This window comes from Rousettus aegyptiacus, unplaced genomic scaffold (assembly GCF_014176215.1).
Source record: "Rousettus aegyptiacus isolate mRouAeg1 unplaced genomic scaffold, mRouAeg1.p scaffold_m13_p_13, whole genome shotgun sequence".
NCBI lineage: Eukaryota > Metazoa > Chordata > Mammalia > Chiroptera > Pteropodidae > Rousettus > Rousettus aegyptiacus.
In genome coordinates, this window is record NW_023416288.1 from 46,781,329 (window position 1) to 46,807,092 (window position 25,764).

General features: G+C 46.0%; 1 protein-coding gene and 1 pseudogene across 3 annotated transcripts in view; one reads left to right on the plus strand and one right to left on the minus strand.

Annotated features, from left to right (window-relative positions):
• Positions 1–25,764, plus strand: part of ESYT2 (extended synaptotagmin 2) — a 61,458-nt gene that overhangs the window by 2,258 nt on the left and 33,436 nt on the right. For 2 of the 3 annotated variants that reach the window (XM_016160953.2, XM_036230587.1), the window contains exons 2-6: positions 14,523–14,564; positions 15,411–15,545; positions 18,910–18,986; positions 21,193–21,265; positions 21,474–21,563. In XM_016160953.2, coding sequence (XP_016016439.2) covers positions 14,523–14,564; positions 15,411–15,545; positions 18,910–18,986; positions 21,193–21,265; positions 21,474–21,563 — 417 coding nt within the window. Of the gene's footprint in view, positions 1–11,101; positions 12,138–14,522; positions 14,565–15,410; positions 15,546–18,909; positions 18,987–21,192; positions 21,266–21,473; positions 21,564–25,764 lie in introns of those variants that run through there. The other variant, XM_016160949.2, reaches the window with a different exon arrangement.
• Positions 1,687–1,804, minus strand: LOC118611177 (annotated as a pseudogene).

A 25,764-nucleotide genomic window follows, 5' to 3' on the forward strand; every position in this document is an offset into this window, starting at 1 on the left:
ATGAAACTTGACAGTGGTCATATCCAATAGGTACTTGGGGTTCAGAATTTTGGGCTGGTATTTTGCTTCGAATGAGATATATTTGTACATATTTTCATAGCGCGTCGTTAACTATGATTCATAGAAGGGCTGGAAGCATAGGAAAATTTGAACTAATGGGGTTCTCATTTCCAGCCCCACTTTTGGATATGTTCACTTCCAGTTTTTCTTTTTTATTTAATCAAGTAAAAACTTACACTGGATATGAAAAATGAAATGAAGAATGTTAATATTTTGAGAAATCTATGTATTGTTTTGAATTAAAGGTACGAGGATACGAAAAATAGCTCTCACTTAATACGTAATAATTCTTTAAGATTTTGGTCCTACAACTTTAACGTAAACCACGCTATTATTCTTTTCTCACCTTCCCGCGCCCCCACAAATGAAAAAGGCCTGGCAGGTTTGGACTGATGGATTGAGGACTGGCTCTTTTTGTGGTACCAGTGTCTACCCTGTGTTAATTGGGCCCTGTAAAATTAGATTGTGGTGAATATTCTTGAAGAGTTTTTTTCTAGAGATGAATAAGAACAAAATTCCACTGCTATTTTCATTTATTTGGGAAATTAGAACTTGGTAGGGTGAAATTTGTCCCATCCTGGTTTTTCTACTGCTGATAAATGCTGCAAAAAAGAGACCCAAACCTGTCTTATACAGTATTACCCAACTGTTTTGACAATTGGTCTTTTATTACTCTAACACTTTGAAGACTGAGATTTAATGTTGTTCTTTACTACTGTGTACAAGCTTTGCTTTGGGGAGAGCTTTCTTCTTCTCATGGTTCTGGGAAGTTTAGGAGAATTTAACTCAAACCAAAATTTAATATGTATAGGCTAAGAACCAATTAAGCAAAAGAAAAGAATCCACTTTGGTCTCATTCTCAATGTTAACCATTGACCTACACTTGAATGTAATTTGTTAAGACTCCGTAACAAAATAGCACAGCTAAATGAGGAACCACAGTTCAGCTATTTTAAACTGTGGTTGCTACTTTAGCACTTAGATCCTAGAGCGATTATGTGATTTGATAAAATGTTAGAGCCCTCCCTCTTCATGGCTGTCAAGGGACAGGAATGCTCTTTGTGTTTCTTGTTTATTCCCACACTGCTGCCCTCGTCCACAGGGAAAGGACTGGGCGGCAGTGCATTGCTATGTCATGTCGGCTAAACACTTCCTTGGGCTAGATCGGAATGCCCTGGGGTTGCTAGACATAAGGGGGTAAATACCAGTTTTTTAGTTTAAACTAAACAATGGATTAAAATTTAGGATATGTGCATCCTTCAGCTTATATATTCTGGTGTTAGTAATACATAATTCTGTTTCCGATGAATGTTAGCTTCACTTTACATTTCAAGAAAGGGAATATAGAGCTAGAACTGAACTGTAAATAATTTCAGTAAATACATGAATTGAAAATATATGTGAATGTTTATATTAAATTACACTAAATGTAGATCTGAATCCTGTGACAAGCCAACTATGAAAACTGGTAACTCTGTGTTCCGGTTAGTCCTGGCAAACCTCTTTTCTGTCACTTTTTGTGATGTCTGCATTGGTCACAGCATTTGACTTTGAATAATATCACAGACATTGTGAATATACTAAAAACTACTGAATTGTACACTTTATTTTTTATTTATTTTTTTATGCCTACGTACCTGGTCTTCCTAGGTGGTCTCCCATTCAAGTACTAACCCGGCCCAACTCTCCTTAGCTTCTGAGATCAGACGGGATTGGGTTTGTCCAGGGTGGCATGGCCATAGACAAATTGTACACTTTAAATGAGTGAATTGTATGCTGTGTGAATTATATCTCAGTACCACTTAAAAATATTATAGATATTGATTTCCTTTAGAAATAAAGGAGTGAAAAGATGAGCAGATATAGTACAAAGTCATACGTACTTACTTCCTTATGGAATTCCAGCTAAAACTCCAACTTAAATTTGGAGACATTGGAAAAAAATATTTAATTAAAGGTGGGCTTACGAATGACCTTAAACCTAATGTTACTGTAAATGTTGATATATTAGCTAAACAAATTCAAATTGAATAACAATAGAAATCTTGCTTTATAGATATAAATAGCCTAAGAGTGAGTTTTTTTGGTGAATTATTCTAAGTCCTTCAATTCCAAGTAGCAGTACATACTTAGCATGCTCCTTTGAAAAATTTAGTCCATAGATTGGTTTGCTTTATATTAGATAATTCTATCATAGCATGATTTAGAATGTACTGTTTGTGGTCTTTCACATTTTATTGTGTTTTGTTAAATTATTATCTTTTTTAGTTTCCATGACAGTGCTGCCTCAGATGAACTTTCTTCCTACATTTAGAGATCTGGGGACCCACTGTATGAGGAAGTGTGAGAGGTCATTCTACCCTTACCTGTGATCTCTTCCAAGTAGATAGAGGCAGGGTGTGGCCCCAAGCCAGTGCCATGGTGGGTCAGAAGAGAGGGTGGGAGGTGGTCAGTGATGAGGGGCACAGAGAGAGACCCTTGGAGACATCTAAGGTAGAAGGGCGTGGCGCTCACCTTGGGGAGAACAGCAGGGTGAGGTGCACGGTTGGGAACTCGGGGGCATATTCCAGTGAAAGCATCCGAGCCCAGCCGGGGAGCATATCCCACCTGGACCCAGCGGCAAAGAGTAGACATGCTGGGACTGGGCCATGCGTGCAGGGCAACCTCCCGCTCGCAGGGAGCCCCCCTGGGCGGAAGTGTAAGTGTTCAGACCCTGGAGCAGGAGGAGACAGTGATGTATTCAGAACTAAGCTTGCGAAATCAGAAAATGGAAACGCCTGTGCAATTTTGAGCTCTGACCTCGTCTCCGCTGCCAGAAAAACTTGCAGCCAGGATTATTGCTGGATTGTGCTCTTCACCGTGGAGGTAGCTGGGATTACCCATCCACCTTCAGGCCAGTGGACTGTTCTCTTTTAATGGTTTTATTATGCTTTAAAGACTGAGTCACCTGGTGTTCTTTGGAATTGGGTGGGCATAGTCCTTACATAAACAGTGTTAGTAGTTGTCTTTTGCCTTGAAATATTTTTCCACTGAACATGTTTTATTTACAAGTTTTCTTATGGTCTTTCTCCCTGTCACTGATTTTTCTTTTATTTTTCTTAACCGTTACAACAATCCTGTAATTTTTTTAAAGGAAATCATTTATTTTGGTGAATTCTTCCTAGAGTCAATCACATATTAAGGAACTAGCCCGATCTACATGTAGGGATCAAAATCGAGCCTTTATTGATTCATCTGTTCATTCAGCCAACATTTATTAGACGTTCGTTATGTTCTAGGCATCATGCTAGGTTCTAGAGACACAAAACATGAGTAAGACAAGGCGTTAAACTCAAGAATTTAATAGCTGGTAACAAACCTATGTGTAACTACCCGTTTTAGTCATAGTATATTGGTAGTTTTTTTTTTTTTAAATAAAAGTAATACATATTAATTTTTTTAATCCAGGAAAATCATTTGTTCAGGAATATGTGGTTTAAAATATATAAGTTTTCTAAACTCATAACTACATGTGGAAAAAGGAAAGATGGCCCTTTCTTAGGCCTTTCAGTTGGCGTAGTAGAATGCTCATTTTTTAAAAAACATTGTGCCACTTAGAGCATTTTGTACATTTACTAAAGTAATAGCTCAACTCTTTAAATATTATTTTAAAACAAAGATTTTATTGAGGAGGATTAAAACTTTTTTAGGGTTTGTTGACTTAGCTATGCCTAAAAGTCCAGTTTTGTGCTTTGCTGTCCTTGCCTGCTTCGTGAAGGCCGGGCTGTGCTTGCTCCTAGCGGGCGCCTCTGAGACCCGCAGCGGCGTCTGCTGCCTTTCAGTGGTCTTAGCCGGCTGGCCGCCTGGATGACTGTATCCAGGATGACAGTATCGATGCAGAATAACCGCACATCGTAAGTGCACCCCGTGTGCCAGCAGCAGTCATTTCCTTGTTAGAAGCTCTGTCGTTGTGCCTGGAGACTGCACTCGAGAGCCAATGCTAGCCACACAGAGGGCAGATGTACACACACCAGCAACACGGCAGTGCTCTTCGTGTAAAATTGCCCTTGAGGTCGAGCCTTGAGTTCTTTCGTTTGTTCAGTCGCTTAGTGAAGTTCCCTTTATCTTCTTATTTTTAATGAACATGCAGTTGGGTTTTTCTTTATTTCTTAAGTTATAACTAGACCAGTTTAAAGAACATAATTTTTCTGGTATGAGAAGAATGCATGCTCATTGTAGAACATTTCTAGATTTGTAGGAGAATGAAGAGGAAAAAAGTCACCTGCAGTCCTACTAGCTAGTGATAACCAGCATTAACATTTTGGTGATTTTCCGAATCTTTCACGTATACGGATGCTATGCGCGTGGGTTATGTCCGCCTCGTTAAGCATTATGTTGTGGATATTGTCATGATTCTTCAGCAATATGATTGGGTATTTCACCGTGGTCGTCTGGCAGCTCTTGGTCACTGGGCGGTGTCACTGGCACGTGAGTGGGCTTCCCTCGTGGCTCCAGGCTCACACGTGACGGCATTGCTGCTGAGGCACCCGCCGAGAGAGGCAGCCGCCATGTCTGCTGGATGCGGGAGCCTGTCTGAGACCCCCTTCCTGGCTCCGTGTGCTTGGTAAGTCGGTGTCGCCTTTTAGAACCTTAGTTTTCTCATCACTAGGTGGGCACCGAAGCGAGCCTCACCTGCGATGTGCTTACGAGGCTGGAATGTGGAAGGCCAGGGATGTGTGGGCGCTGGCGCTGGGCCAGGGCCGCCAGTGCGGCAAGGGGTGCGCCTGGGTTCGGGGTCTGAGCTTCTCAGGGGTTGCCACAAGCTTCCTGCTGCCTGAGTCACTTCTCCTAGCCACCTTGCTGCCTCCTCCCCCACAACAGCTGCGGGGGGCAGATGAGGCCTAAAACTGCTCTTTGTGTCCCTTTCACTGTGGTTTGTTTATTTTGTGTTGCTAAGACTTTATCTACCACAATGCTTTGTTATTATTCACGCTGGAAAGTATTCCTTGTAATTTCTCCCTCTTTTTCCTCTGTACACCCCTAGAAAAATGTTTCCAGAGCCCACATCATTACCCTGATCCTTGCGGCTGCTTCATCCTTAAGACAACGCAGTCTCAGGGACGCGGCTCACCTTTCCTTGCTCTGCTTGCTGTAGCCGCCCAACGCAGTGAGAGCCACTTACCTCTGACGGCATCGGCATCGTGTTGTGAAGTTTCCTAATTCTAACACTCCTTTGCTTCCTCCTGTGAATGAGTGGTGGTTAGTGACTGAAGAGGGATTTGAAAATGTGTACTCTATTTCTGGGCCAGTTGTGACAGCTGAGGTCAGCCTGTGTTAGATGTGCAGTTGTCGCCTTCTGTTTGCATCTGAGGGGTTGATATGTTTTAGGGTTCCCAGAGGAAGGTAGATCTGTAGAAGACAAACCTAGTGATGTGGGAATAGAACATTGTCCAGTTTGCTCCATGCCGTAAATATTGTGCTGGAGTGCATATTACACACTGGTTTTCAGTTAGGCTGCTCACATTCAGAGATACTAACATCAAATTGTTAAAATTACTGATCTGAGTGATACTCTTACCTTCTGTTTTCTTCTAAAATGCTGCTCACATGTTTGTTAACGCATCTAGTTGAATCTGCTTTGTCCTGTCATCACCCATGGGGTTAGGAGTTTGAAAACAAGGGCTTTCCATCCACTGTAGCGTCCAGCAGGGTGCATCTGCAGACAGTTTGCCAATCAAACCTAGTGAATTGTAACAGTGAACTACTGATTGCTTGTTTTGTTAGGACTTTCTATGCCCAATTTGTAAATATAATGCCCATGTTACCATTATTACATGTATTTGCAGTGAACTGCCTACTGAAATCCTTAATTTATTTCATTTCTGCTGTAAATATTTCAATGCCTAGCAAGCTAATGCATAAGATCCGCTAATACTTTCCAAGTTATTGTCTGAGTACTGAATTTTTTAAACCAAAAATGCAAATATAATCCAAAACAAAAATGGCAATACAATTTCTAGTTATTTTTCATATACATAGTCTGAACTCTATTTAGTAGCTAATAGGAAGTGTTGATTTTTACTTAGGAACTTGAGTCAGGTTTTGTTTTTACATTGGGGGAAATAGAGGAGTAAACGTTGCTGCATGTGTGTACAGAGGGTAGCTTTAGAAGGAATTATCTGAAGATTGAAATTTCATAGTGAATGGAGTAAGAGGAAAGATGACAACTGCCTTTGCTCGCTGCCTGCACTAGGGCCGCTGTAACCAAATACCACAAGCTAGGTGGCTCAGAACAATACAGATTTATCCTTTCCAATTCTGGAGGCCAGAAGTCTGGATTCGGTTCCTCTGGGCCAAGGTCCGGGGGCCGGCAGGGGCGTGCTCCCCCGGCGGGCCTTTCCCGGCTTCCGAGCGACGTTTTCGGGCGCGTCGCCCCTTCCTCGGCCTGCCGCGGCTGCTTCCACCATCACATCACTTTGTCTCCCTGTCAAGCCTCCCTCTGCTCCCTCTTTTAAGGGCACTCGTTAGCGCATTGGGGCCCACCAGATAATCCAGGATCAGCTCCCCAGCTGAAGAGCCTTCATTTATCACGTCCGCAAAATCCCTTTCTTGCCACATGAGGCAGTGCTCACAGGTTCTGGGGGGTAGGGTGTGGCTACCTTGGGCGGGGTGCTCTCATTCAGGCGGCAGCATTTGGAACCCTGTGTCGTGGGACCCCTGGGAGCCAGGACGGCTGCACAGCGGGGACTGTGGCTTGGCTGTGAGTCGTCCGTTCTGAGAGACACTTTCCCCCACGCTTACCGTCTCTGGACTAATATTCGTCTCACAGCCGTGTGTCGTGGTTTAGTCGGCATACTCTTCTTAGTGGCACAGAAAGTGATGGTGTGTCTTAATTCATAGCATCTTGGATTCCACACTTCCCTTTTCCTGCTGCAGCCCTAGTGCCTGAGAACTAGGCGGGGACTCGCAGAGGTGGAATGGGAACCCAGGAGGAGAGCAGCCGAGCAGGGGGAGAAGTGTGGCTGAGGGAGCAGTGTTTGCCCTGCAGCGAGGAGGGGGCGCAGGAAGTGGGCTTTACCTTGCGCGGGGAGGGACTTGGGCTTGATCAGATAGATGCTAGGGCAACATCAAAACTCAGGAGCGGCCTGCCCGTTTTGGAAAGGGGATTCCCAGCTGAATCAGTTCGGCAGTGACATCCCGATGGACCAGGAGACAAAGGCTAAGCTCGAGGCGGGGAAGGAGCGCCCGAGTCTCGTGAAGTCATGTTGGCAGAAAGGGAGAGAGACAATGAGGTGGAAAGGGAAAGTGGACTCTGTGTTACTTGTTTGGGCTACTGGGTAAGAAAGTTACAATAGGAGCAGTAGGTTGGAAGCCTATGGAAGAGGATGGGAGATTCTTTCTTTGCTTTTATAAATGAGTGCCTAGGAGAGTTCACAGAGGAGTTACCCAGACAGCAGCCAGTGATGGGCGGGCGAGATCTGGAATCACACATCTGTGCACCGCGAGTTCACGGCGGTGGTTCATGGGCGCTGGGTGTTTGAAACCACGCGTGACCCTGATGGCTAGCGATGCCGAGCATCTTTTCCTATGTTTGTGGGTCAGGTTGGGTCTTATTTTCCGGCACAGTGTTTGGTGTTTGCTGAAATTTCCCAGTTTTTCTTGTGGTAGAGCAAAGCCCAGGCGTCTCCTGTTTCCTCAGAGCCCGTGGCTCTGTTGCCCTAGCCCTGCCTCATCTACTCCTGGTTTTGGGTACATGTTGATTTTAGACAGGGAAACAAAGCTTCTGCTTAGGTCTTTTTAATTCGTAGACTGACACAGAACTCATTTCGTGGTACAGGAAGGTTGGTGCTTTTGGAGTGGTGAGCGGGTGACACTCATGTGCCGGGGCTGGGCAGACGAGGCCCCTGGGGCCTCCGGCCCTGCTGACTGCTGGTCAAGAACGTGTCCCAGGCTCGGGGCACTGTGCGACCAGACGACGCGAATTCTTTCCTTTTCCCCAAGATAGTGAAAGAATTCTTCCACTGGAACCAATCATCACTCCAAGGAAGAATTTGGCATTTATTAAAAAAATTTTTTGTTGTTTTTCTGAAATAAGTGCCTAAAGGACTATGCAGAAATGAGCAAAGATGAAACCCTTCTTGGAATGAGGAAGAATATGACTGAACGAACTTGATTGACCAGTTTACAATTAGTGGTTTAATGACTTTGGTATCCAAAATCATAATGTGATCCATTTATCTTTTGAATTTTATTTAAAGATATTTTTTCTATGTATCTTTTGAATTTTACTTAAAGATATATTAAATCATTAATGCTTCAGGTAAATAGATATGCATATTCATATTTTCCGGACATCAGTGACCTTATTCTACGTTATTTTGGTGAAGGGATCCAGTGACAGCATTAATTTACACCACATGTTTCAGTGCTGCTGATGCTGGTGGGGCCTTAAAAGGGCACCCCACGCCCGCTGTGACAGGCCTCGTGCCTCTGTGGTGTTGCAGGCACTTGGCCAGATGGTGAAGCCCCCCTGCACAGAGCTGCCAGCAGTGTCTTCGGGGCAGTGCTGTTTGAAGACGGGTCTTTTATTATTTAATTTCAGTTTTAAATGTTATTCCATATATTTTTTAATATTCAAAAATTGGGAAATATAATTTAATTTAGAAAATTTTAGTTCTGTACATGTTCGTTCCATCCTTTAGACTTCAGCAAACCATGCCAGGGTGGACTGTGGAGCCCTCTCGGTCTGGTCCACTTATCTCCTGTGTAACTGGACAGATTAGGCCTGGTACTTGCTAGATGGAGCCACCACTTGTTCCAAGGGCTGTTGAGGGGATTAAACAAGGTATTGTATGTGGAGTTCCTGGCATACAGTTAATGTTCTGTCTTTGTATATTTAGTTTAATTTTTTTCTAAATAGAACAACTTTGGTAATATCATCATATCAGAATCCAAAGTATGCCTTTGTTCTTTGAAAAAAATAAGATAAAAAAGATTTTGTGGGTGTTGTTAACTCTGTAATCAAAATTAGAGTAATCACACAATGATTATTTCTAGTATGTAGAGATAATATAAGAAGTATGAAAACTTGTTTTAGAATTAGACTTATAAAAGATATTTAGTGGATTGTTGTTGTTGTTGTTGAAAGATAAGATTTAAAGCCAAATGATATGTGTTCATGCATCCCCGTATGATTCAGAAACATGTTTTCTGTTTCCCCTGTAGATCCCAATCTTTCTCTGTGATGTTTTTGCTATTTTAAATTCTGTTTTGTGGAACATAAGCAGATGTTTATGAATATGTATTAGTGAAAAGCAGATTTTGAACTTAATGAACAGAATTAAAATTTTGTTAACAGATTTCCTTTCCTCAATTTTGGTAATACTCTTTTTGTTTGGCACTTTGAAGTAGGCGCTGATTTTTCATCTTTGGCTCTTGCCATACTCCCCGTCCCCTGGCGCAGCCAGAGTAAATCGCACATGCCTTTGTTTTTGCTCTGACTGTTCTCGCTTCTTTGCACACCAAACCCCAGCTCATTCTTTCAAACCTGTCTCATGTACTGTATTCTTCCCGAATCTTTTATGGACTCTTCCAGGCAGCATCAGACCCTCCCTTTGTCCCCATGGTTCTTCCCCCCCCAGGCTGGTGGTCATAACTCCCCAGGCTGGTGGTCATAACTCCCCACGCCAGTCCACGCCAGTCTGCGCCACCGGCCACGAGCTTCCCGAGGACCTGAGCATGTCTGATTCTGCGTCGTATCCCTGGCTCTGGGCAGAGCCAGACCCAAGTAACTGCTCAATGAATGCTCTTCAGCCTGTCCTTCATGAAGAACAATCTATGCATGTGCAATGATAGATTAAGGACCAGCACAGCGATGAAAATACAGTGACAAAATCCGAGTTCACACCAGTCAAACTATTTCTGTCCTGGTGCATGATGATGAGTAGAGAAGCTCTGCTGTTACATAAGTGTAAATTCTGTAGGTGGTTCGTGGGACTGATGTGTGTTTTGCAGGAGGGAAACAGTAGCTTTCTGGGTTACTCCGGCTTTCGGTATGCCAAGACGAATGGGGGTTTGCTAGCACTGGCAGACCGTTGTGAGGAGTAGTCAGTGAACTTAGAGAAATCAAGTAAAGTGTTTGACTCACAATTATGCTTTGCATTTAAAACTTGATATATCAAAATTTTTCTTTCAAGTCAAATTCAGAGTAGATTACTTATGTTGTAAGAATTTTGTTTCTAAGTATCTTTCTCTCTGATATTAAAATACAGCTTAATTTATGAAAATTCTATTTTTACATAATTTGAGTCATTAGTTATGTAAAAATAGTACTTTTGTGTTAGAAAATTCTTAATTTTACCCTTAAATTACAGTAGTAATTTAAAAAGTAGTTTATGTCTCTTAAATACAAATATACAGAAATAAAGAGGAAAAGTAAAAGCCTCATTCTCCTTGTTATAGTAGTTCAATATATATTTTTGCAAACTTTTTTCTGTGCTTTTAAAAATGTATATTACTTATAAAAGTACTTATACATATGTATACTGTATTTTTGAGACAAGTCTATTCATAAATTTTCTATTGATTGGAAAACTTGGTAATACATTAACACAGTTATTTCTTATAACTTACAAAGACTAATAGACAGTAGAAGTTCACTTGACGGCATTTGCAAATATGAATTCGGCACCATGTACTGACTGGAACATATAGAAACGAGTCATGACTGGCCCAGTTGGTGAAGCACATCGCGCGTTTGGCGCCCACGGAGAGTCCCTGGTGCTGGGCACAGGGAGAAAGACCCCCTAAATGGACCTGCGGTGTTCAGAGTTGCACTTGGCGGCCGGAAGTGTGTGTCCGGCTTGGCGGTACGACTCCGGGCAAACCACTGCATTCACGTTTTCATTCCCTTGTAAGTAAACTGGGGTACGCCTGCTCTGCCCGTTCACGTCGTCGCACAGCTGGTCGTGTGAGGTAGGGGAGAAGCCTGGCCCCGGAAGGAGGCGCATTCCGCAAACCCATGGTGGTGCTGTGCGAGGACGTTTGACGTGAGGTGAGGACCGATTCGATTCCATTTTCCCTACCTTGTTTCTTTGTCTCTGCCACCCTGTTCTCTCCCTCCTCAAAGCAGAGTGTTTTTTAAAGATTTTGTTAATTTTTTATTTGAAAATGTTCCTAAGCATGTATTGTACACGCACACACTTACATCCCCGCCTCTTCTGAGATGAATGGGAGCCAGTCGTACATGCTTTTCTCCATCTTGTATTTTCACTTTACAATAGATTCTGGAAATTATTCCACAGCTTTCTAGCCTCCTTGAGATTTGATGTGGGCAGAGAATCTGGATTGGTCTAAGCTTTCTTTGTGTGAGGCACAGTTCTTAGGGTACCTTGTTATGAGCTCTCAGAACTTAACAAGAATTCTGTTCTCCAAAGAAACCAGGGAATCTGTTTAAAAAGAAAAGTAAAAACCACAATAATCACATTTCCGTCCCGTAGAGGAAGGGAACGCTTCTGCACTCAAACAGCAGAGAGGCAGGTGCCCTGAGGGTCAGTAGGCCACCGCCACCGGTTACAGAACGGCACTGGCCACTCACCCCTGCTCCCTGGAAGCAGGTGCAGCCTGCATGGCAGGACCTGGAGCTGTCCTGGCCAGTGGTTACCGAGGGCCAGGGGCTGTCCACCTGCAGAGGTGCCGGGACAGCCCCGAGAGCCGGCGTGCTCCCAGTGGGGTGCGCTCTGACACCCGCTCTGACTGGCAGCTGAGGGTCACAGACTAGAACAACAGGCAAAGTTGTTGTTTTCGCGTGTGGGCTTTGATAACCGGGGATCAGAAGAAAATGAACTTATTCTGTCACCTTGGTGTATTTTGGAAGAAGAAAGGATCTGAAAACAGCCGAAAGGAAGCCGAAGTGGCAGATGGAACTCTTGCTGTAATTCTCATCCAAGGGCGCTTGACATTCACTTACGAGGCAGAGCGTGATTTAAGTTCTCCGGAGCCGATACCATGGACGGCCTTTGCCGGCCCCCTCACCGACATCCGAGTGTCACCCGTGCGCACCGTGTCCGTTAGCCACGGCGGCCTTACATGTGTTCCAGGTGCGGGTAACGTTTACTCAGGGCAGGGCGACACAGCACTTTAATTCCAACACTGCGCGGAGATGCGACACTTCAGATAGCATTTGCATTAAAGCCAAAGAATTTACACTAAAGTAATATTCTAAATGAGCAGTTGAAAACAGTCACAAATATAGACTTCAATAAAAAGCACGGCGCCTGCAGAGATATAGGAGGACTGGCGTGAGCCTGGGCGCGGGCGTCCCGTTGGTCCTGAGACAGTTCATGTTTTCTGCACGCGTGTGGGCCGCTGGGTGAGGGAGCCACTCGGTGGAGCTTCACAGCGATGGCGTGGCACCTGCAGATGGACGGAGGCCCTGGGAGGGAGGTGCTGTCGGGAGGGCGGCTGCAGCCGGCAGCGTGTCTCGGGGGCCGTCCAGGACCGAGGGCGGTGACTGTGAGGAACGACCCGGGAGGGGAGGCAGACATGGCGAGTGGTCACATGGGAGGGTCAGTCCTGTGCGGAGGAGCCGTGGCCTGAGTTGGGCCCTTGAGATTGCGCTGAGGAAGCAGAACCGCTTGGAGGACACAGGAGTTTGTGGTTGAGGAGGCCACCGGTGGGCGGCTCCAGGCTCTGGTAGCCAGACTTGGTGTCTGTGGGAAGCAGGTGCCGTGTCGACGGCCACAGCATCACCAGGTGTTCAGGCAGAAGCCTGCAGGGCCATTGGCTCTTGTTTACTCTGAAATTACGAGAGGAAGAACCATCCACAGTGAAGGAGTCCCTGCTGTCCCCAAGTAGAAGGTGCTCTGTGTCCACCTTCGGTCCTTCCTGCCGCCACCAGTGGCTGGCTGGATTTAAAGGGACGGCGGCAGGAGAGACAGGCTCCCATTAAATTGCTACAGGGGACCAGGTTAACACCTCCTCTAAGGCTGACGTGCCCTGGAGTGGCACCTTGTCGCAGTCCTGATCTGACACCCGTTACTGCGGTGTGAAGAAGAGGTGGATGCGTTGCACACACGTCCCCTCGTGGCCTAGTCTGCTAGCTCAGCAAGCCCTCAGCTCTCCCCTCAGGCCCCCGACGGTGCTGTTCCTGGGGGACATGTGGCCCCTCAGGTCCACTGAGGTCCCGGCGAGCCTCGCGGCAGCGGCCCCGCTGGGCCGAAGCCGCCGTGGCCAGTCCCCTCCCCAGATCTGGCCCTCTGAGCGCCGTCTTCCCCTGAGGCGCGAAGGTCACCCTCCCTTTGGTTTTGTCCCGGAATGGGTTCAGGCCCCCTTAATCTAGGAGGACGCTTCCGTTCGCTCTAGCCCACGGTTCAGGCAAGTGAACGGCCCTGCACGCGCGGCGTAACGGTGCGGGCTGCTCAGGCACAGGGACTCCGGGAGCAGATGGCGCCTGCCGTGGCCTCGCCTGCGGAGCCGTGTGGCTGGCTGTGACGGACGCGATGATGGTGGCCTCCCTCTGACCAGGGGCTGGCTGCTGCCAGGCCCCGTTCCATGATTATTCTTAGGGGCCAAGCACAGAGAGGTGGAGCTGCTTCTCAAAGAACTGTCTTCTTGGGGACCGCCCCGCCGTGGTGACATTCCCAGACCAGCTCCTCAGCCGAAGGATGGGAGAGGGAGCTTGTCTTTCACTGGCTGCGTCTGCGTGTTACTCAGGGAAGTGTGGCAGTTCCAAAAATCAGAACACTTCTCAGCACGTCTCAGTCGGTGAGGCCGCCTGTGACCCACCGTGCGTCTGAAGCAGAGCTGTGGCGATTTCAGTTTGTCGTTGTGGCCGGCGCGCTCTTTTTTGAGGGACGAAGGGGTATATAGGGATCCTCAGAGGCGAACGTCCTCCCCACCACGACTTCAGCCTTCCTCAGCAGGGGGCTGTGTTTCAACAGCAAAGAAAGTTCTCTTTCACCTTTTTACTAAATAGGTTTCTTTCTACATCTGCAGACACTAATTTTCTTCAGTGTGCAGACTGTACTCGTGGAGAACAGTGCGGCTCTCATTTGGGGGGGGGGGCGTGTGGAGAGGGGCCAGGTGTGGAAACGTGTCTGCGGCTGTTTGGCTGAGGAGGAGCGCGGGAGGAAGGGGGGCAGGTTGAAGGCCCCACGTCTGGATACCTGGAGCACGTGCCGACTGCGCTGGCGAGGGCTGGGAGAGCTATTCTTCCAGAAAGGACCAGGCCCCCTGAGGTGCTTTCCACGGTGCTGCGGATACAGCGCACGTCGCTCTGGACGGCAGGGATGCGGACGGGCCTGCGGCGCTCGCCGACGCCTCTGCTGCGAGTGTTCTGAGCGCGTCCGGCCAGGGTGCCGCACAGCTCCGTTTCCCTCGGGGGCCGTCCTCCAGCCTCGTAGAGTCAGCGGACCTGCAGTGAGAACACCAGCTGGCCTGCGTGAGGGGACTCAGTAAGTCACGTGTGTGTGTTTTTCTCCTAGGTTCATTTTCCAGACACCGAAAGAGCAGAATGGCTAAATAAGGTAAGCGTGCGGCACGCTGCATACCAGATATCGGCGGGAATTGGGACGAGATGCCATCTTTCCATATTTGGGGGTTTGGATGTTGACACTGTGTAAACTCATTTGGCTTTTGCTGACGAAAGAACTCAGTCATAAATTACTTTACTTTTTTTTTCTAAACAGTGAAAACCGTGTCTCTGACATGAGAAAATTAGTGAGGCATTCATAGTTGTATCTCGGACTTCTGTCTTCTTTTTCTGATTGGCTACTGCTCACATCTGTTGTGTAATAATTATGAGCAAAGATCGTGGAAACATTATTATGAAGAGGGAAATAATTGCCAAGAAACCTAGTAATAGCTGATAATCATCCCTTTTTCGAAGGTTATGTGTGTAGATCAGCACGCTCTGAGGTAGGTCCCTTTTATCTCTGTAGCCACATGTCCTTGAGGCTGTGGGATGAAAGCTGCTGTCCGTAACGATCATCCATCACCGACAGCACTGGAAGTTAGCCCATCGTTAAAGGAAACTCCCTGTTACCAGGATCTCAGTTTTAGGTTTTTAGCAGTAAGTTGAAACTACAGGATTTTGTGACTTACTTTTTTTTTAGCAATCATTAAATGTAGATATGCTTAAATGCTTAAATAGAATTTAACCAGAATAACGAATTCCTGCAACATATTGGTTAATCAGTAGTTTATTGTGTAATACATTCTAAAATTTAAAATTTAGTTGATTTTATGTAACAAAAAGGACCCCCTTTTATTTTTAAAAATTCAGGTAAACTATAGAGGCATAATTTTTCATCATGATTTAAGTACGTTGTGTATTTTGACATTTTTTTAACATGAGTTCTCTCTCCTTCCAGACCGTAAAACACATGTGGCCTTTTATCTGCCAGTTTATAGAGAAGTTGTTTCGAGAAACCATAGAGCCCGCGGTGCGGGGAGCAAACACCCACCTTAGCACCTTCAGTTTCACGAAAGTCAACATGGGTCGGCAGGTCAGTTCCTCACAGACTCGCACTGTGCACACAGGGGGATTGCTATGAAAGCTTAAAGAAATACGTTAGGCGACTTGCAGTTGCTTTCTAGAGAGCATTGCTCCCGGGGAAGGTTGTGGGGTCTCTGCGGTCCCTCCCGGGTTCTCGCGTGGGCACTTGGTCTGTCGAGGTCTTCACCTGCCTCCCTCGTTCACCGTGGTCTTTGGCCAGTCCAGGCTCCCTGGGGGTTTCCCTCAGTCCCAGTGTATCTTTCCACCCGACACCCTCTGCCAGAATTACTTTTGTACAGTTTTCAGCAATCTGTCGGTCGGAAAGGGAGTTTGATACATGAATTCATACTAATGTTTCAGTAGTTGGCACAGATGTTTGAAACGACCACTGAGGACTCGGGTGCCAGTCTTGTGGGCGTCGCCTTCGTTAAGTACGTGGGTGGAAGGGAAGGTGGGTTTTGTTACTGGAATTGTATTACAGGCATACCTCATTTTCTTGCACTTCACAGTTAGTGTTTTTTCTGTTTTTTGTTTTTTTACAAATTGAAGGTTTTTGGCAACGTTGCATCATGCCAGTCCATTGGCACGATTTTTCCAGTGGGCACAAATGATGGTTAGCATTTTTTTTTAGCAAAAAAGTATTTTACATTAAGGATACGTACATTGTTTCTTAGATTTGTGCTATTGCACACTTACCAGACTACAGTATAGTGTAAACGTAGCTACCGTATGCACCAGGAAACCAGAGAACTCGCGTGCCTCGCTCTGCTGTGACGTTCGCTTTATTGCAGTGGCTCTGCGGTCTGTCCCTCTGTACAGAGGGGAGCTGGTGACCCCTAATGTTACTGAGTGCAAGTCTCAGGACTACACCTAAATTAGTTAATCATGGCAAATTTCCTTTCTTATTTATTTTTAAAATCACTGTTTACAATAATTAGCAACAGTTCCAGATAGCTTTTTATTGAGATGTAATTGATGTATAACAGCATGTTAGTTTCCAAGATAACATTGTTTTCTGTACCTAGTAAATACTCAGAATCCAATGGCGCTTTCAAAACAGCCCGTGCACAGTTGACACACGTTAAGCGCACATCCGGCGGAGCAGGCAACACACCATCCCTACGCGTCGTGGTTCAGGCGCTTTGCTTCAGCCCATTGGGGCTTAAAGTGTGGCTGAGGCGTGTCTGGCCTGGTTGCTGTGTTGTGTTCGTCAGGGCAGGTCCGCGTCCCTGCCCCACGCATGTTCCCTCCCTGCACTCCCCAGGTCGCTTTTTCCCCGGAAAGGAGGTTTTCCCTGTGCAGAGAACGCGCCGCCTTCCCTGCAGGCGGATCTGGCTCAGGTGCAGGCGGCTCGCCGTGTTCACGCCGCTGTGCAGGCCCCCTAACACCAGCCGCGGTGTGATCTTGCTATTGTTGGAGCACACAGGTGCCTGCACAGGGGACCCACGTGACAGTTACCGTTACTGGGTACTTCACCTCTGTAACTAAGATGGTGACAGGTGGCGGGAATGCTATGTGAGTATGAAGCAGGGCTCAGTACAGTAAATATTTCCATTTTTGACAGCCACATGAAGCCTTCGAGGCGTAGTCTTCTCCTGCCTACCCCTCTTTTACAGCCCTTAAAAATGTCAAAATCATTTGTAGCCAAAGACCAGCGTTAGCCTGCAGGCCATAGTTTGCTGTACCCCAATGTGAGGTATGCTCGTGTCTGTGGAGATTTGGAATTCTTACTCCAGCCAGACCTGTTTGAGGAAGGTTATGTTCACGTTCTGTTGCTCGTGCTGTAACCAGACGAGATCCCCGTTGGAGGACAGTAGGAATGTAAGAGAAGTGCTCATTCAGCGCAGGGGGCATTGTTATCTGTCGTGCCACGCCCTTACAAGTGCAGGTGAACCCGGCTGTCTGAGGAAGGCAGACGAGAAGGGCACGCAGGGACCCGAGCCAGGCGCTCTGTCCAGACCGGATGTCTGAGCTGAGTCCCTCCGGGCCTGCAGGTTTTTGTTCTTCCTTAGATAATAACTCTCAGTCATCCGGAGTGGTGTTGGCACCTCCGCTCCTAACCTGTCATCTAAATCGGGGGTCCCCGATCTCTGGGCTACAGACCGGTACCGGTCTCTGGCCTGTTAGGAACTGGGCTGCACAGCAGGAGGGGAGTGGCAGGCACGCGAGCGAAGCTTCGTCTGTATCTGCAGCTGCTCCCCAGCGCCAGCATCACCGGCTCAGCTCCGCGTCAGATCATCAGGCCTGAGATTCTCATAGGCGCCCCGGTCCCTGGTTGTGTCCGCCGCCCTAGATGGAGGAGAGTCGCATGACCCAAGGCAAACGTCTGAGCTGAACGCCCGGGGTCCGGTGCTCGTTTTCACGCGTCCGCACAGCAACTCGACTGTGCTTTTGTGATTGGTCAGTCTGTACGTGTCTGAGCCGGTCTCATTAAGGGAAAGGAAGCTCGGGAACTTGGGGAAGTTGGGAAGGTAGAATCTCACTGAGCTTGCTGAGGGGTAGGATCTCAGAACACCCCCAAACTGGCCAAATCGGTAATAGTACTCTAGAAGTAACGTGTTTCTTTGGCTTGAGATTTTTTTTAATTTTTATTTTTTCAATTAGAGTTCACAGTCAATATTATATTAGTTTATATTAGTTTCCAGTGTACAGCACAGTGGTTAGACTCAGTTTGGGTTTTGAATGCTCAGATGCGATGCTGAGAACTTTATTCTCAAATTGATAAATGGGGAAAGGTTTTGAAATGATGTCACAGCTGGCCCTTGAAACAGAACGCTTATCATAATCTACCTTTTCCTTTTACAGAGTCATTTAATTCAGACCCTATATCATGTATTAGGTGTTGAAATTATGCCTACTGCTAGTATTTTCGATTCACTCAAAAGTCCAATTTTTGTGAAAATCTTAAGAAATGAAAAATTACAAGATATAAAAAAATGAAAGGAAGTTATGTTTCAAACAACCCAGTCAGGATAGAGTAGAGGGAAAGTAACTTGGAAGAGACCAGAACTACGGGACTTGGAAAGGAGTGAAACCCGTGACTACTGAGTCCATGAGCTGACAGCAGCGGGGCCGGTGCCACTGGGCACAGCACACAGTGCTCCTCACGTCCCCGGTGCCCTGCAGTCACCCAGCAACCTCATGAGGTAGACACCATTGTAATCTGCATTTTACGGTGAGGAGACCGAGCAGCCGAGTCAGATAGCTTGCCGAGAGTGAAATGGCTAGGACCCTGTGAAAGCAGAGCTTTAATGCTTATAGCTGGATGCTAAAGCTTATTCTCTTCATCTCTCTGCCACATTGCAAGGTTTGGTGGTTCGTTTTGTTTTTTTTCACCCATCCCTGCATTTTAAAATAAGCTGCTTCTGTTCCAGCCCCTCAGGGTCAATGGTGTTAAGGTGTACACTGAAAACGTGGACAAAAGGCAGATTATTTTGGATCTTCAGATTAGGTGAGTTTTTATTGTGTGTGTGTTGTGTCATGTTTGTGATGTATACTGTCGCCTAGCCATACCCACAGGTGGAGGATATATTGGGCACACGTCTTCCCTGCTGTTTGGTGGAATTTAACTAAATTCTTGATGAAGACCCAAATTTTTGTTTACTGCCTGGGTCTCAGTTCCTAATAGCCTAGTTACCTGCTATTCATAAAACATGTTAAATAAAAGAAACTAAAGGCACTACAAGGAAACTACAGACACATATCCTTTGTGATCATTGATGCGAAAATCCTCAACAAAAAGCTAGCAGACTAAATTCAGCAATGTATCAAATGGATCATACACCATGGGATTTACTCCTGGGATGCAGGGGTGGATGAGCATGGAAATCCATCAGTGTGATGCATTAACAGTGTGAAGGAAGGCACCACATCGTCATCTCAGTCTGTATCCAAAAAAGTATTTGACAGAATTCAGTACTGTTTCATGGTAACATTCAGACTAGGAAAGAAGGAAACTACTTCAGCAGAAAAGAGGCCTATATGAGAAACAGCAGACATCATCATTAGTGGTAAAAGACAAAGCTTTTCCTCTAAGATCAAGAACGAGGCAGGGACACTCACTCTTACCACTCTATTCAACACCGTACTGGGGAGGCAATTAGGTAAGAAAAATAAAAGGCATCCAGGTTGGAAAGGAAGAAGCGACATTATCTCTGTTCACACATGATATACTCTGCGTAGGAAATTCTCAAGATCACAAAAAAAATTCTCTCAGAACTAACCAATGAATTCAGCAAAGTAACAATACAATATCAATACACACAAAAATCAGTTTCATTCTATGCACTAACAATGAACAACCCAAAAGGAAGTTAAGAAAATTCATTTACAATAGAATCAAAAAGAGTAAAATACTTAGAAATTAACTTAACCAAGCAGATGAAAGACTTATACGATGAAAACTATAAAACATTCTGTGAGAAATTAAAGAAGATGCAAATAAATGAGAAGACAGTCCATGTTCATGGTTTGGAAGATGGCACTGTCAGATGTCAGCACTGAACATCCTCTGCAGTGTCAGTGAAACCCATGTAACCACATATCTGATGAGGGATTGGGCTCAATATATAGAGCACTCCTGCAATTCAGCAACAGCAGAATAACCTGACTCCAAAAATGCGCAAAGAACTCGAATAGACCTTTCTCTAAAGATGATATACAGATGGGACAATAGGCATATGAAAAGATGCACTAACTCGCTAAAAATCAGGGAAATGCAAATCACAACTATAATATACCACCCTACACCCATTAGTATGGCTACTATTAAAAACAAAACCAAACCGTTGGTGAGGCTGTGGAGAAATTGGGGCCCCTGCACACTGTTGATGGGGACGTAAAATGGTGCAGCTGCTGTGCGAAACAGTATGGAGTTCCTCAAAAACTTACACACAGAATTACCATGTGACCCAGCAGTTCCACCTCTGGGTATTTACCCACAAGAACTAAAAGTAAGCTCTCAGAGAGAGCTGCGCACCCACATTTATAGCAGCCTTACCCACAACAGTTAAAACGTGTCCGTTGACAGATGAACATATAAACAAGAGGTGGTGTGTACGTGCAGCGGAGTATTATTCAGCCTTTGAAAAGGAGGTCCTGCAGCATGCTACAACGTGGATGAACCCCGAGGACAGAATACTACATGAAATAAACCCATCACTAAAGGACAAGTCCTGTGTATGTGAAGTTATAGAGTGATCAGATTCAGAGACAGAAACCAGAACAGCGGTTACTGGTGGTAGAGATGGGGGAGGAGCGATCGAAAGGTTCCCAGCCTTCCGGGGTTCTGCTAGTTTTCTCAGGACTGCGGAGCGTGGGTGCAAAATTTCCTTGTGGAGGAATATAACGTAAGCTTTTCTTTGTTTTAAACAAATACAGTCGTTTGGAAAACACATGAAAATGACATTCCACCAAGACACTGCTTCAGCACCGCCCTTCAGGAGGTGCCGTTTGTAGCTACAGCCGGGTCTGCAGCAGACCCCACCGTCGGGCGGCAGTGCCGAATCAGCGTGACATCTGCAACACTGGCGTGGGCCGCAGCTCACGGCTTTGCCTGCAGCCTGTTTTAGCTTCCTTACTGCTGTTACACTTAGATCATACGCTTTCCAGGTCCGTGGTGATTAAGAGAATGTAATACAGAACTTTTTCTTTGCTAGTTTTGTAGGAAACTGTGAGATCGATTTGGAGATCAAGCGATATTTTTGTAGAGCCGGTGTGCAAAGTATACAGGTAAGTTTTTTTAAATTTCATAGTCTTCTAAAATTCAAAAAGAAAATGGTGACATTTTTATTAACTCAGAATTTCTTTGAAGTTAAGTGTTTATCTGTAGAGAAAGCCGTGGTCAGATGCTCAGGCAAACACACATCTCATTCTTACTCAGTAAACGGCCTGTAAAATTGCTTGCTGTTACATGTTTTGGTTTTCCGTTTGAATTTAGATTCACGGTACAATGCGGGTGATCCTGGAACCACTGATCGGAGACATGCCCTTAGTGGGAGCTTTGTCTCTCTTCTTCCTCAGGAAGCCAGTAAGTCGACTTTAATTTCGTTCTCCTCCTCCCACTCACTGATGAGAATGCGGATGTACGTCAGGGCGTGCGAAGCAGGGAAGTAGGTCTCCCCTCAGCTCCCGTCTCCCTTTCCGATGTGCAAACACCGTGTTTATACCTCTGCAGGCCCTAACGGGGAGCTTAATCTCTTTGGATAGACACCTTTTTCCTGAGTATGAAAACAATACATTTGTTACAGGAAATTCGAAAACAGAATTTTTTTTAAATGTAGGTTTGTAATTAACATTCAGCACCTATCATTGAGTATGATGATTTATAGATGTTTGCTCATTTAGTCCTCATACTTCTGTATTTAAATACCAGCACGGTTTCCTATTACTGACCAGGAATTTAGTCTAGTTTGTCCAGATCACAGAAGCAGTAAGGCTGAAGCGTGCACCTAGACCAGCCCAGCCTGACAGAGCTGCAGTTCTAACCGTGGGGCCGCCTACTGCTCCCACAGACAGAGGCCGCCATCATTCCTGTGCAGTGCCTGCCTTTCGTGGCATGCTTAATGAATTGCACAGTTATACACTAGGTTTCTAAAAATCCTAAAGATTTTTTTTTGACTGACGTATATCCCAACACTTGAATAAGCTATAATAAATGTTATCATTTCACATTGTTAGATACATATATTATTCCACTTTTTGTTATAAGTCAATACTTATCATTAGCCTCCAAAATAAGGCAACAAACTTATTCCTTCTGAGACTTCTCCTCGCCTAGAGTCTTCCCGCCCACTTCGGCTCCTTCTCACCTGGGCTCCTGCAGCCTCTTACTGGCGTTCTGCTGCAGCTCTGTCCTCAGTAGACTTTACCACTGGGGCAGCTTCCCAAGGTGCAGACTGACCCACCAGGGGCCATGTTCACTTGTGGCCAGTCGTCCTGGTCTAGACGGAGTCGACTCCCCATCCTCATTTCCGGCACTGGCCCAGTGAGCACGCCAAGTGTCAAACACAGCGAGGAGCTGCGGTCCCGGATGGTGCCACGCCTGCCACCCCTCCTCTTTCCCCTTTCCCAGAATGCCGTCTTCAGCCCTGGCCTCCTTCCCAGGGAGAGGCGGTCGGGGTTCCTGCTCACTCCCGTGGCGCTCATTAAGCCTTAGCCACAGCATACCTGTCCGCACACAGTTCAGCAAGAGTCTGATGGGCGAAGCGATCTGTTTCTCAGGCACCTCTTCACAACGTGCCACGTCTATAGCCTTCGAGAAGCCCAGTCCGCACGCACTGTTCGCATCACGTACACTTTAAAATGGGAATATTTATTGTATAATTTGATTCAAATAACAATACAAGTTGCTGTTAGGTTTTTAAAATATTGGTTTCTTTAAATCAAACTACCAATGGTACTTTTTTCGTATAAAAACAAGAATTAGAAGTCATTATTTTCTGATACCACTAGCATGGCTCTCATCCGCTTTTTATGGCTTAAGTAACGGGCTTATCTTAGGTGTATTTCAGCTCTAGTAGGCCCCCCTCACCCGTGGTTTTGCTTTCGCTTACCCATGGTGAATCATAACCTGAAAATATTAAGTGGAAAATTTCAGAGATAAACAATTCATAAGGTTTAAATTTCGTGCCATTCCGAGCAGCACAGTGAAATCTGTTGTCCTGCCGCATCCCGCCCCGGGGTGAGTCATCCCACCCGTTAGTCACTTAGTGGACGCCCCGGTTTTCAGATGGGCCTCACGGAACCACAGTGCTTGTGTTAAGTAACTCTTATTTTATTGTTATAATTGTCCTATTTTATTAGTAGTGACTGTGTTGATCTCTTATAAATTAAACTTGATCATAGCTATACACATGTAGGAAAAAATATAGCATATGTAGGGTTTGGTGCTAGCCGTGGTTTTGGGGATCCACTGGGTGGAGGTCTTGAAGCTTATCGCCCTCAGACTGGGAGACAACTGTACGCAAGCATGGTAAAGTTCACAAGCTGTTAAGGGCCTCTGTGTTAAATTTTAATTTATTAAAATTTTTAGAAATGATTCATAAAAGATTTTAAATCCATGTTTTTTCCCCACATGCATGTTGTTTAAAGCCAGTATGTTTAAGAGAGACTTCCTTCATTAATGAGTATGAAAAATAACCTTTAGCAAATTACTAAGTATTTTTAATTTACAGGGAATTTTTAACACTTTAAAGAGAGGCTCTTTTTCCATTTGGAATGTAATAAAATCCAAATCTTTATTCCTCAAAACTTAGTGTGGATCTTCCATAGGTATGTTTACCTTAAAAATAACATCATAATATTAACTTCCAATTAAGTTTTAGTGGTCAGAAAAGAAGGATGAAACTGAAAAGTTAAGAGTCATTTATTTCCTTATATGGTGAGTAAAGTCACCAAATGTATGCTTTGGAGAGAAGGGAATTTTTTTCAGTTACTTTCCACTGGAAAATATGAGAACAGAGTTCACTGCTGGCTGCCAAGTAATTCTCACCCCAGTGAAAATACAGCTAGAGAGATTTGTTGGGTTTTTTTTATTTTTCTTTGACTATCCAGATGATTTAGAAGCACAATGTCAGAGACTCCTATGAGATCTTAACATGTTTTTCTGCTTGTTGATTTTTTTTATTAGTTTCAATAATGTGCCACTTTTTTCTTTTTTTTAAAAAAAAAAAAAAGGAAACAAAAGAGTTCTAAAGCGAGGGACTTCTGGAGCGCGGCGGAAGGCAGCTTCGCGTGGTGGTTACGTGACAGACTTGGCTGCCGTGCAGCCTGGTTTCCAGTCCTGAGTCTTTTCCCTTCTTACTGTATCTCTGAGCCACTGACTTAATTTCCGTAAACCTGTTTCCCCATCTGTAACTTGGGGATTACAGTAATACCTGCCTCACAAGACCAGATGTGAACACACGGTGTCAGTGGATGTAAAACACTAAGGCAGTGCCTGTCACGTACACGTCCTCAGAGTTTTAAGAAGGTAAACATTTTTCTGTATGTAGGTTTAGCGTTCTGGTGCTCTCCTGAGACCAGAGGTCAAGTTTTGGTAAGCAAGAAAGCTTGGCGAAAGTTCTGGCCAGAGTTGGTGTCCACCCTTGGACGTGTCCATGAGGTAGGTGGCCACTCATTTATGCCCTTCACGCCCCTTGGACAGCTGTTGGGGTAGCTCTGGGGTACACTCTTAGGGGTGTTTCAGGATCCTCAGGTCTTTCTACACCTGTCCCGAGAGTACCAGTTAGGCCAGAGCGCGCTTCGGGGGTCTTCTCCAGACATCCTCTGGGAGGCGGTTGGACTTGCTCCGCGTGGGTTTATACAACGAGGGTGCTCCCAGCTACCACGGCCGTGCCTCTAGAGGCTGAGCCACAGATGGTGTCTCTTCATCACTCTTTCTAGAATGATTGTGAGAAGAAATTGAGTCTTCTTAGCTAGGAGTCCAGCAATTGGTACGTTAAGCAGAGGAGGGAAAAAGGAGGGGCTTTATTTAAAAATAAAAATAGCACGTACTGGTGTCTCACGAAACCTGCACAGGGGCTGCAGTTGAGCATGAGGAACAGCCCGGAGCGTGGACCCCGAAAGGCACCGTGACTGTCTCTCCCATGCCCCTTACTCTGTGCCCTCTTCCCTCTGGCTGAGGCCAGCTCCCTCGGGTCTCCCCGTCCACGTGCCAGAGTCGTGGCTGCCAGCGCCCCCAGGCGGTAGCCGGTCTCCTTGTCTTCCCTCCGCCCCTCCCCTCCCGGTTCCAGCTGGGTTAGATGCATCCCCTAGTCCCGTGGGAGCGGGGAGCTTGCAGAAGGAGCTGCAGAAGGAGCCGTGGGAGCTGGCGGATTGCAGAAGGAGCCTCGATCAGGCTCCCAGAAGCCATTTGACAGCGCTGCGTAGGAGGCAGGCTGGGCAGACAGGTCCCCCGGACTGAGGAGGGTCCCAGACTCACCCCTCGTACTAAATCACCGTGGCCACCTGGAGGTGTTTATTCTGCTAGGTCTTTTCCAAGTTTCTTGGCACTGTGGTTTGATGGCTTTCACTAGTTTGGATGGGCGCCGCACCCGTGGTGAGGATGGGCGCTCCACGTCGTCCCGGCCCGCCCGGGGACTTAGAGCTGGTGCTTTCTCCACACCCTGTGCCCTCCTCCTGCCTTCGGTTTCTTGGGTCTGTGTGGGTGGGTTTGTGCATATCGATCCGGCAGTCTCTAAGTAGCGGGGGTGGGGGTGGGGGTGGGGGGGCGTCCTACCCTCCTCCCC